At 43.5% G+C, this 12,263-nt stretch overlaps 1 protein-coding gene across 2 annotated transcripts in view; it reads right to left on the reverse strand.

Annotated features, from left to right (window-relative positions):
- Positions 1–2,363: 2,363 nt before the first annotated feature.
- The window catches only part of myo1g (myosin IG), an 81,525-nt gene continuing 71,625 nt past the window's right edge, over positions 2,364–12,263 (reverse strand). For both annotated transcript variants that reach the window (XM_042011948.1, XM_042011947.1), the window contains exon 22: positions 2,364–2,953. In XM_042011948.1, coding sequence (XP_041867882.1) covers positions 2,795–2,953 — 159 coding nt within the window. In that variant the 3' untranslated portion in view covers positions 2,364–2,794. The remainder of the gene's footprint in view (positions 2,954–12,263) is intronic.

Below are 12,263 nucleotides of genomic sequence, written 5' to 3' on the forward strand. Positions count from 1 at the left end.
TGCATAATGTCTTCGTTTGATCTGAGGATTAACTGCTAAGACACACCTTCAAAGACTGTGCTCACATTTAACTGATAAACCAAAGCGTTCACTGGTTAAAGGATTACAGTCAAATAAATGCAACATATCGGCGGTAATCTGTTTTCTGATTGAACATGACAGGCTAACACCAGCCAGTGATTCATCAGATTGCAGGGGCTGTAACTGGGGGAGCTGTGCAGAGGAGATACAACAGATTAACACAGAATCCTGGACTTCAGACATCAGGTTGTTCATGACATTTCGGTTGACGGATGTCGGTCAGTTGATGGAGTTTCCATCTGCAGCGGACACAGACGTAACCACTCAAACTGTAAATTAGATTTAACAATCAAATCAGATTTATCACAAAACAGAAACTGTTGGTGGGGTAAAAGAGGAGAGCAGGAGGCTGGAGAGGATGGATGTTACCACACCATAACTAGCACACGGCTGCTGAGCTTCATAAGCTGAAGACCAAGAGGCGTAAACAGTTCAAAGCAGAGACATTCAGCATTATCCTGGTTACCATCAGGAGTATTTACGTCCTGCTTTCTTGGATAAACTCCTAACCTGGTTTTCAGAAGTCTACAAATAGAAATTGGATTAGTGTGATATAAAACAGGAGGGTGAGATGTAAACAGGTTCAGGTGTGGGATCGGCTCTAAAGTCACTGAAACCTGATCAGTAGGATTAGAAATCAGATAAAAGTTTTCAGCTTCCTGGAAATAAAAAGCTCATCCGTTTTTGGCTTTTAACCTCAGGAAGACTTCATTTATTTTGTCTTATTTCTTTTAATTGTTCTTATTGTGTTGGACTTCATTCCCAACCTGGAGAGGAATGAGATCCTGCCCCAAGTGAAGAAGTTCCAGTATGTCGGGGTCGTGTTCAGGAGTGAGGGAAGGATGGAGCGGGAGACCTACAGGATGATCGGTGCAGCATCTGCAGTGACGTGGACTCTGCATCGGTCTGTCCTGGTGAAGACGGAGCTGAGCTGAAAGGAGAAGCTCTGAATTTATGGGTGGATCAACGTTCCTTCCCTCCCGTATGGTCACCAGCTGTGGGTACTGACCGAAAGAACCAGATCATGAATACAAGCAGCTGAAATGAGTTTCCTCTGCAGGACGACTCTCCCTCTGTGATCCAGGAGGAGATGAGTGTAGAACTGCTGCTCCTCCACATCCAGAAAAAACACGGGCATCTGATCCTTGATCTCCTTGGCAAATGTGGCCAAGGAGAGGAAATTCTGGGCTGCCCTGCTTAGGAAGCTGCCCCCATAACTGGATGGATGGATGGATGGATGGATGGATGGATGGATGGATGGATGGATGGATGGATGGATGGATGGATGGATGGAATAAGAGCAACTAAACTAATATAGACATGGAACGACATAACCAAGTAGCCGGCATCGTGTCCAGAAATATCTGCTGAACATGGACTGGAGACCTCTAGTTCACACTGAGAAACACCTTCCAAGGTGGTGGAGGATGAGAGGCCTAAGATCCTGCGGGACTTTCGGATAAAGACCAACTACATGCTGGTGGCCAACCAACTGGACATTGTGATCATTGATAAGCAGCAAAAGAAAGCCGTAGTGATGGATGTAACATCCCCACTCAAGGAAGAGCTGGAGAAAGCCTGGAAGGCTCCAACAGATACCTGGAGAACTATCAGACACCTCCATCCTAGAGAGCAGTTCTAGGAACAGCTAGGATACTGGAGGACCCTCAAACTCCCAGGACTCTGGTAGAGGACCCGAGCTGGAGATGAACAGCCACCCAGGGGAGATGGGAGGGTGGGTGAGGGAAGAGTTTTCTTTTATATTTATATGGAAATGTTCAGGAAGTTTCTTGATGGAGAAGAAAACCTCAGAAAAAATATGAGTAGACAAAACAAACAAAAGTGAATGAGAATGACTGCTCGGTGGAGAAAAATAAACCGAGCTGTGGACGTCTACATCCTTCTACATCCTGCCAGGCTGAACGTGCAGCTCCCGCTTATCAGGCGCCTGATTGGCTGCAGACGACACCGGAGGGACGAGACAGGAAGCAGTTCCTGCGTCAAAGTCCAGCTTCCTCTGATGGGTTTATGCTGCTCATAAGACAGTTTGGATCCACTGTCTGGTTGTTTCCTGCTGGGTGGACACCCGTCCACACCCACATTTCCACTGTAAGCGGCGTGTATTCAGACAGGAAATGGTCCAGTCACGTGACACTGAAACTCCTCCAGTCATGTTTTCTGTTTCTGAGCTGCAGCCGACTCTGAGCCTGCAGGGCGTCCAGGTCTGCAGCCGGCTGGAAAACCATCAGCAAGAAATGAACACACAGACAACTTGAGCATGTAAACCTCGAATAATTTATTTTAGTTTAATTTCCTTCTTTAGTCATCTCTGACGTGGTTGAAGTGGCCTGCAGGCTGCAGGTTCAGACCAACAAAAACAGCTGAAATGTTTTCTGGTATTTTTCTACTTAAATGTACAATTTCTCTAAATAAAAAGTGTATTAATTTAGTTTGAACTTTAGAAATACTTTAAAATATCTAGAAAAAGAAGCATAAACTGAGATGTTTTCTCATGTCACCATCAGATCCTTTAAAGTTTCTCAGGACTCAGGAATCAGGACTGAGGAAGCAGACTCTGCTGTGGGTTAAAAGTTTTAAACCTGCAGGAAAAAGATGACAAACAGATGGCTGGTGAGAAAAAGCTGCAGCTTCCCAAAGCGAATCCCGTCTCAAGACGTTTTCTGATGTCCACGGGTCGCAGATGGAACGTTAGTTAGCAGGAACCAGGAGGATGAAACCGTCTCGGCTCTTCTTGAAGTCCGCCATGGTCTGGCCTGGCTTGGTTTCCACGCCAACGCTCTTGGGTTTGCCTCGCATGTGGAGCTGCAAGGCTGAGGGGCAAACCTTGACAGGCAGTGGACCTTTTCTGATGCTGGAAGACACAAACATCCTTCTGTTAACGTGCACATGAGGATCTTTACTGACAAAAACTCTACATCTCTTTGCCTCATAGCGGCCTTCTACACCAAGCTAACAATCAGCTGTCAACATTTATCATCGAGTGTCATGCTGGTGTCAATAAAGAGATGCAAACTATTTGTAAGTGACAACAGACCACTGCATGCATGTTTAATGGTCATGTTATGTGTTCTGTAGGTTTTCTTTGTATTTTGTACTATTTTGTCTGTTAAATGTGGAAACAGGAAGAGTAGCTGCTCCATCAGCTCCAGCTGATCCGGATGTGAATAAAGGAATTTAGAGCTCTCTGTGTTAGTCCTGCAACAGACCAGTGACCTGTCCAGGTGTACCCCACCTCCCACCTGGTAGCAGCTGGACTGGACTACAGTCTCTCTGCGACCTGAATTCGACAAACCGGTATAGAAAATAGATGGATGGAATTTACAGCCTGAAAATTAATATTGGTCCTTAAACGTCCCGATCAGAATATTCTGATCCGATCAGTCCGAGTATTTCAGTCCTGGTACTGCTGGGTCTCAGTGCTGCATTTGACATGGTCGACCAGAACACCCCACTAGACCGGCTGGTCTAACTGGTTTGAGTCCTATTTAAAAGACAGGGACTACTTTGTGTCTATAGGTAACTATAAATCTGAGTGAACCAAATTAACCTGTGGAGTTCCCCAAGGCTCCATCCTGGAGCCACTGCTGTTCAACATCTACATGCTGCCACTCGCTCACATTATGGAAACAACTAAACATGTTACCAGTTATGCTGATGACACACACATCTACATAACCATCTCACCAGGAGACTACAGTCCGATCCAGACTCTGATCACCTGCATGGATCAGGTTAAAGATCGGATGGGCCAGAACTTCATTCAGTTAAATGAAGACTAAACTGAAATAACAGTTTTTGGAGCCAAAGGAAGAAAAATTAAAAGTCAGTTCTCAGCAGTGATGCCACAGATTACTTGAAAAAGTAATCTGACCACTGATTACTGATTACTTCTTTAAAAAGTAATCTAGTTACTTTACTGATTACTAAGGTTTAGAAGTAACTAAGTTAGATTACTAGTTACTTTATTAGTTAAAACCCCCCAAACAAAAAAATGACAATCGATTTTTTTTCGTATATACTTTACTGAAAGTGCATTAGTTACGAATGGTGACTTTACAATGTTTTGCAACTTGTAACTTTTAATTGTTTTTCACCTTCTATGAACATAGTCAGTCTGTTATTAACTTTGTAAATCATTCAGTGCTTCTTCCCTACCATCATATACATTAATTCAAATGAATAACAATAAAATAAAGCAACATCTCTCGTTATGGTCACAGCATTAAAGCAGCAATTGGTTTTACATAACATCTAACACCAGCTTAACACCAAACGTGGCTATGAGTGATGTGGCCTTCATCCTATGTTTATGGAAAAGAGGGAGAAGTGAACCTGTGGTTATATCTCAGTAAGAGAAGCTTCTCAAATCTCTTGTCAGATAATCTGTTCCTTTTAGGAGTGAGCACCAAACCTCCGAGACTAAAAAGTCGCTCGACAGGAGCACTAGATGGAGGTGGAGTGTTATACTTCAGGAATATTTTCTTTATGGTAGGAAACACATCCAGAACCTGAAGTTCATGCCCTGACCTTAGGTAGTCCATCTCTTTAGATGAAATAAATTGAAAGTAATGGCGGAATTTCCAATGTGAAAACGCACCTTTTTCTTCTTGTTCCATTGTTGAGCTTGTGACCATCAACATAAGTAAATACATGAGTTCATGTCACGTTCTCGCGATAACCGGACTTTAACGTCCACCTCAGTTCCAGAGGCAGCTTGCAAGTTTTGAAAATTACGGGGGAAAAAAAAACAAACAAACAAAAAAAAAAAAAGCATAAGACAAATCTGCATTATGTTTTACGTTTACACATGAGAAAATAATGAAATAGTAACGGACTAATTAAAAAAAAAAATCAATTCGGTTTGGAATAGGTTCTGATGAGGGAAGTGGAGAGGCGGACCTCCCATCATGCACCAGGGTAATAAGTTTCTATATCATATTTTTTTCTAAAGTCATGTGCAGTGAATGATTTGTGTTTGTCGATTTAAAAAAGGTCAAGTTTCAGCGAAGAAAGGTAACTGCATGCTTACGAGTACATAAAATTTCTGTACCACCGTTAATGAGAAGGTGTGTTGAGTTAGATAAATACACTTTCGTCCACGGCGCTTGATTTCAAATCATATGTGAAAGGAGTGGGGAGTGCCGAAGTAACGCAGGACGAATATGAAGAGTAACGGTAATTTGATTACATTGTAGGACATCCTAACGCGTTAGATTATATTTTGTTAAAATATGTAGTCAGATTACTGTAATGCGTTACTTTGTAACGCGTTACTGGCATCTCTGGTTCTCAGCTTCAAACAGCAAAGTTCAAAACTACCAACCAAGCCAGAAACCTGGGAGTAGTCCTGGACTCAGACCTGGGAGTAGTCCTGGACTGAGACCTGGGAGCAGTCCTGAACTCAGACCTGGGAGCAGTCCTGGACTCAGACCTGGGAGCAGTCCTGGACTCAGACCTGGGAGTAGTCCTGGACTCAGACCTGGAAGTAGTCCTGGACTGAGACCTGGGAGTAGCCCTGGACTCAGACCTGGCAGTAGTCCCGGAATCAGAGCTGGGAGTAGTCCTGGACTCAGACCTGGGAGTAGTCCTGGACTGAGACCTGGGAGCAGTCCTGAACTCAGACCTGGGAGCAGTCCTGGACTCAGACCTGGGAGTAGTCCAGGACTGAGACCTGGAAGTAGTCCTGGACTGAGACCTGGGAGTAGTCCTGGACTCAGACCTGGCAGTAGTCCTGGAATCAGAGCTGGGAGTAGTCCTGGACTCAGACCTGGATTTTAGCAGTTATATTAAGACAGCTGTGAAGTCGGCCTGTTTTCATTTAAAGAACATGATGACTCAGCAGGATTTAGAAAAACTGGTCACATTTATCTTTAGTAGACTGGACTACTGTAATGCTGTCCTCACAGGTCTCCCTAAAAAGTCCATCAGACATCTGCAGTTAGTCCAGAACGCTGCTGCTCCAGTCCTCAGGAAAGTAGATCCTAGAACTCCAGTCCTCACTAAGACCAGAAAAGTAGATCCTAGAACTCCAGTCCTCGTTAAGACCAGGAAAGTAGATCCTAGAACTCCAGTCCTCACTAAGACCAGGAAAGTGGATCCTAGAACTCCAGTCCTCACTAAGACCAGGAAAGTAGATCCTAGAACTCCAGTCCTCACTAAGACCAGAAAAGTAGATCCTAGAACTCCAGTCCTCGTTAAGACCAGGAAAGTAGATCCTAGAACTCCAGTCCTCACTAAGACCAGGAAAGTGGATCCTAGAACTCCAGTCCTCACTAAGACCAGGAAAGTGGATCCTAGAACTCCAATCCTCATTAAGACCAGGAAAGTAGATCCTAGAACTCCAGTCCTCGCTAAGACCAGGAAAGTAGATCCTAGAACTCCAGTCCTCACTAAGACCAGGAAAGTAGATCCTAGAACTCCAGTCCTCACTAAGACCAGGAAAGTGGATCCTAGAACTCCAATCCTCATTAAGACCAGGAAAGTAGATCCTAGAACTCCAGTCCTCACTAAGACCAGGAAAGTAGATCCTAGAACTCCAGTCCTCACTAAGACCAGGAATGTATATTCTAGAATTCCAGTCCTCACTAAGACCAGGAAAGTAGATCCTAGAACTCCAGTCCTCACTAAGACCATGAAAGTAGATCCTAGAACTCCAGTCCTCACTAAGACCATGAAAGTAGATCCTAGAACTCCAGTCCTCACTAAGACCACGAAAGTAGATCCTAGAACTCCAGTCCTCACTAAGACCATGAAAGTAGATCCTAGAACTCCAGTCCTCACTAAGACCAGGAATGTATATCCTAGAATTCCAGTCCTCACTAAGACCAGGAAAGTGGATCCTAGAACTCCAGTCCTCACTAAGACCAGGAAAGTAGATCCTAGAACCCCAGTCCTCACTAAGACCAGGAAAGTGGATCCTAGAACTCCAGTCCTCACTAAGACCAGGAATGTATATCCTAGAACTCCAGTCTTCACTAAGAGCAGGAAAGTGGATCCTAGAACTCCAGTCCTCACTAAGACCAGGAAAGTAGATCCTAGAACTCCAGTCCTCACTAAGACCAGGAAAGTAGATCCTAGAACTCCAGTCCTCACTAAGACCAGGAAAGTAGATCCTAGAACTCCAGTCCTCAGATCTTTACACTGGCTTCTTGCTGTTAGTTTACAAAGACCTGAATGGTTTAGGACCAGAATCCATACAGAATCTTCTGGTTGGTTGTGGATCAACCAGATCCCTCAGGTCATCAGGGTCAGGTCTACTTTCTGTTCCCAGAGTCAGAACTAAACGTGGAGAGGCAGCGTTCAGCTTTTATGCTCCTCAAATGTGGAACAAACTCCCAGAAACCTGCAGGTCTGCTGACTCAGCAGTTTTACATCAGAGTTAAAACTTTTCTATTTGTTGCCTTTTATCAGAACAGCTGTTAATTCCCCACACTAGAACTTTATTTCTGGCTTTTTATCTATTTTATTTGAGCTTTTTCTTTGTTTTTATTTTCTTTTATTTCTTTTAAAGTTGGCTTTTAATACAGTTGGTTTTGCTTCCTGCTGTGATGCTTTTAATGTTTTATCTAAAGCACTTTGAATCGTCTTGTACATGAAATGTGTCATATGAATAAACTTGCCTTAACATGCTAACTGAGACCTGGAGAGTCTGAGAGAGAGATCTGGGGTTCTGATCCTGGATGGAACTTGCTGGGAAATCCAAGTCCTGGGAAGATTTCTGTCTTTAATGTTTTACTTTATTACTCACAAGATTATGAGTGGAAATCACCTCCAGAGTGACTTACACAAATCTCAAGAATGATAAAAATTAGATGAAGGTTTTTCATTCATAATTTAATTGAACATTAATAACTGTCCATGAAGATATGAATAATACCTAAGCTAGCTCCTGCCCTCCCCAGCAGCAGGTATCCTGAATGTTTTCCACTGGGGAATCTTTCTGTCTGCAGTTTGGAAACGACCTGATAACCTTCCTAGACTAATGCATAGCTGATGTCTTTCCTCCTTGGCTTTTTTTTACTTTTTAACACTGACTTTTAGCTTTGTTCAGTGAATAATGACTCACGATGTTCCTGAATCTAACTTTCAGACCGGATGAGGACCAGAGGATTTTTATTCTGTCCTGTAAAACTCAGACCTGAGCTTCTGTCCGAGTCAGAATCCCAGACTCGTTGCTCCAACAGGTGTGGCCTTCGCCACGGTTTTCCTCAGCTGGCTCGGTCCCTGCCCTGAACCAGCTGTCCTGGAAGAAACCCGGTGACCTTCTCCAGAGGAGCTCGATTCGTTGTCTGGTCCTTTTTATTTATTTGATCTTTTCACTTGTTGTTTCAATAAGAGCTGGTGGAGCTAAACAGAAACACGCTTGTTATTGTTTTTATTTATTTATTTAATCAAGTGCTGATTTTTGATGTGCAGGACTTTATTTATTAAGCACATTTTAAAAACAAAGTGTATGAGATTGGTCAGACCGGACAGAAAGCCCATGGTAGGCGGATGAAAGGAAGCAGATTCCTGCTTCATGTGAGCTCCTCTGACTTTGCTGAACCTTGAAAACAGGAAGATTTCCTCCCACTGAAGACACGTTAGTGAGTAAATGAGGTCAGAACGATTGCTTCTAACACGTTAAAGTGGCCAGAGGAACAACAGCTGCTGCCCGTCCGAACGCTTCAGATGACCCGACTCCACATTTCCTGACAAGCCGCCTCTTGTTCGCCTCTTCTTCTTACACAATCTCCACTTACATAATCATAATGAAATCTGACTTCTGAAAGACAGAAGGAGCACGTTGGAACTGCTCATTACCTCATATAAAGTAATTATTGAATAAAGACTGTGACCATAATTAAGGTCCTCAGCTCACTTATTTTGATTTACCAAACAGCTGGTAGCTGGAAACAGTTCCTGAAGAATATTTAGAGAAATGACAGAAAGCTTCTCTCAGAGGGTCCAGTCTGGAATGAAGAACAAAAATATTCATTTTAGATCCTTAGAACTGGACCAACACTGGTTCTGGATTCATGTTTCTGTTTGAACCTGTTTCTATAACTCACTGCAGCTTCATCACTGTCGTCATGGAGATGTTACAGTAAATGAGAACTGGATGAGGATGTATACAAATCACATTAAAATACAAAGATCAGGTGATTCCAACACCAGGAAGTTTTCTCTTCATGAACAGATAAACGTGTGATGTTCAGCTCATCCGGGGATGAGATGCAACCTGATGAGGTAACTCTCCGTTACCTCCGTGTTTCTCAGCGGACATGCTTTCCACCATGAACTCTGCGGCTCTTCCTCTGGTTTCAGCTCAGGTCATTTATGGCGCTGCAGACAGAACTCCTGGAGGAGAACTTGGACTCTCCTCTGTGGTCTGATATGAATTTATGCCTCCGTCATGGAGAATTCTGGGTAATTATATCTGAGGTGTGATGCTACTGTAGCTGCGGATCACAATGAGGATTTTTAAAGACACGAAGTTTTTCCAGTCTGCGTGGACCAGCTGGGCTGAGCGAACCAGCAGGTGACGGCTGTGTCACACACCGATTCCCTCAGCTGGCAGAGTCGCTACCTGCTCCGACATCTTTAGCTTCAGTAACAGTTCACTGAACAGGAAATGAGAGTTTTTATCTGTCAGGTAACAAACAAACCCGACCAGACCTGAAACACACCCTGAAGCAGCACAACACACACATCCTGCAGAAAACACTGGAAACAGCTTCACACCTTCAGTCGTTTTCAGCAGCTTCCATCCGAAGCTGACGAACCAGCTCCAGCCTCCATCACTTCTTTTTGATTTCATTCCATAAAACTATTATTTAACTTCAACATAAAATCTTCAAGTTTGAATAAAATGGAGCAGAGAGAAGAAAATAATCTGCCTCTTTATTCACAAAACAACCATCAACTCATGTAAGTATATTTTGACATTTTTACTGGATTCCACCAAATTCAGAAGTTTTACTCTGGTAGGCAGATGCAGGAAATTCTGGTATTTTTACCAGTTATATTACAGAGCTATGGAAAAAAGAAAAGAAAAGAATTTGGTGGAATCCAGGTTCAACTACAGCAGTTTTTTGTCACCACAAGGCTCAAAATGCATCAACAGAGTATAAAAGATAGAGAAAAACACGCTGGATTAAAAACTGGACAAAAATAAAAGAGTTATTGCAGAAACTCAGGCCCTAGTTGCATCTCAGCCAAAATGATCACCAAATTTAAAATAAAGTTGAGGAAAATGGACAGAAAAGGCCCGAGGAGGGCAGAAGGGTTAAAATCTTTGATAAAAAATGGGTTCAGTTTGTTAGCTGGTGCGTTGATAAGGTTTATGCTAGCTGGGTTACCATCCAGGATTCAAAACAACGTCTTAGTAGCTAACATTCCTCCTCTGTCCCTGCCATGATGGGATCAAGTCCTAACAGTCTGGACCGACTCCTACAGCTGATGCTGCCACAGAAATTTCACTGCAGAGGAACCTCAGACAGCTTCACGGTTTATTTTTTATTTGACCCGGCGACGAGTTGATGGAAAGACATCTTGAACTCTAACACTGGGTTCTAATCTGTGTCGGTTAAACGACGAGCAGGGAAACCTGCGACGCTTCAGGAGGAAGGTGGTGCTGCCGAGCAGACGTCGGACGTCCTCCTCCTGTTTCTGTCTCAACTGCTGTCTTTTGTCCAACCCATCATTGTGACAATCTGTGCACCTTCATCTCAATTATTGCTTCTGGCTGCCTGGCAACCATCACCAGGGCAACAGCAGCATCTGTTGTGAGGTGGACGGGTGGAGAGCACACCATCCCACAGGGCTCACTCAGGCAGCACGGCGCCCATCATCGATGAGTTTGTCTGTTATAATCACCGTCAGCGTCATCAGCCACAGCGGGCCTGCTCAACCAGCTGCACTTTGCATCCTGAGTCTCCCAAGGGGCATTCTGGGAAAAAAATGACTCACAACATGCAACAAGAGCGGAGCGGACGCTTGTAGATCGATTTCTATAAAGGGAGAAAATATGAGCTGCAAAGCCAGCAGTCTGAAACAGCGTGAATCTTGGTGTGATGCACAAACTCAACTCTGATTCATTCTGAAGACGTGTTGGTGAGATGAAGGTAAAGCGATCTGATTCTGAGGCAGCAGGAACTTTTTATTCAAATCAGAGGTCATCGATGCACAGGTGGCTGTCAGTGAATGCATCATGACGGTCCAGTTGTCTCCAAACAGGGAGAAGAAAGAAAAAAGCTTATGTTTTTACTCTGCGTTGGTTTGGGGCCACATTTGTGCCACCACAGAGAGGTCAGAGGTCGAGCTTCTGAGCGTGCTCAAGGGGATCTGAGATATTCTGACATTTAACAACCCAACAGTTTAAAAAGACGTCACACCTGCTCCATCGCTGCAGCATTTCTGGTGTTCACCCCAAGCAGTTTAATCTTCTCCTGCTTCTCCTGAATCCTCCTGAGCCCATGTATCTGTATCAGTCCTGGTTTCATGACTGTTTCTGTCCTTGTCCAGATTTTCCAGACTCCCTTTTCCCAACATTCTGCTCTGTGGACGCTGAGAGACCAAAGTTCTTTAGAATCTGTTTGAGAAGTTTTGTTGAGGATTCTCTGATGAAGTTTGGACCAAAGTGTTGAGCCACGACCCATCCTTGCTGGAAAGACTAAACCTTTGGTGGTGCTGTTTTTATACCCAATCCTGGCACCCTCACCTGCCACCAGTTAATCTGCTGGTTGGAGAAGCTTCCAGAACCATGTTACTGGATATTATAGAATCTTTTCTAGAACTTTTCTTGTTGCTGCAGCTTCTGCGTTTATCTGTAAATATTATGTTTAGAGAAGAAGCTGAAAATAATTTTCTTTCTAGACTAAAGTAATGAAAACATTACAGATTAAAGTTTGTGCTGCATCTTAGAAAATGTCCCATATTTTTCATGGAAATGAGGTTTATAAATGAATAAGATCCTAAACAGACAGAAATGAACCCGATGAGGCTGTTTTCGTGTATTTTTCTCTGTGGTTTATTAGACGCCACTGCTGAAAGACGGATTTCTGACCTACATGTCATCCATATCTGGGTGACGACTGAGTCTGATGTGGTTAAAGAAACATTTGGGAACAATATCAGACATTATATCGGGTCACATGTTGATGACAACGGGTCCATGTGAG

The sequence above is a fragment of the Melanotaenia boesemani genome, chromosome 17 (assembly GCF_017639745.1).
Source record: "Melanotaenia boesemani isolate fMelBoe1 chromosome 17, fMelBoe1.pri, whole genome shotgun sequence".
In the NCBI taxonomy this organism is placed as follows: Eukaryota; Metazoa; Chordata; class Actinopteri; order Atheriniformes; family Melanotaeniidae; genus Melanotaenia; species Melanotaenia boesemani.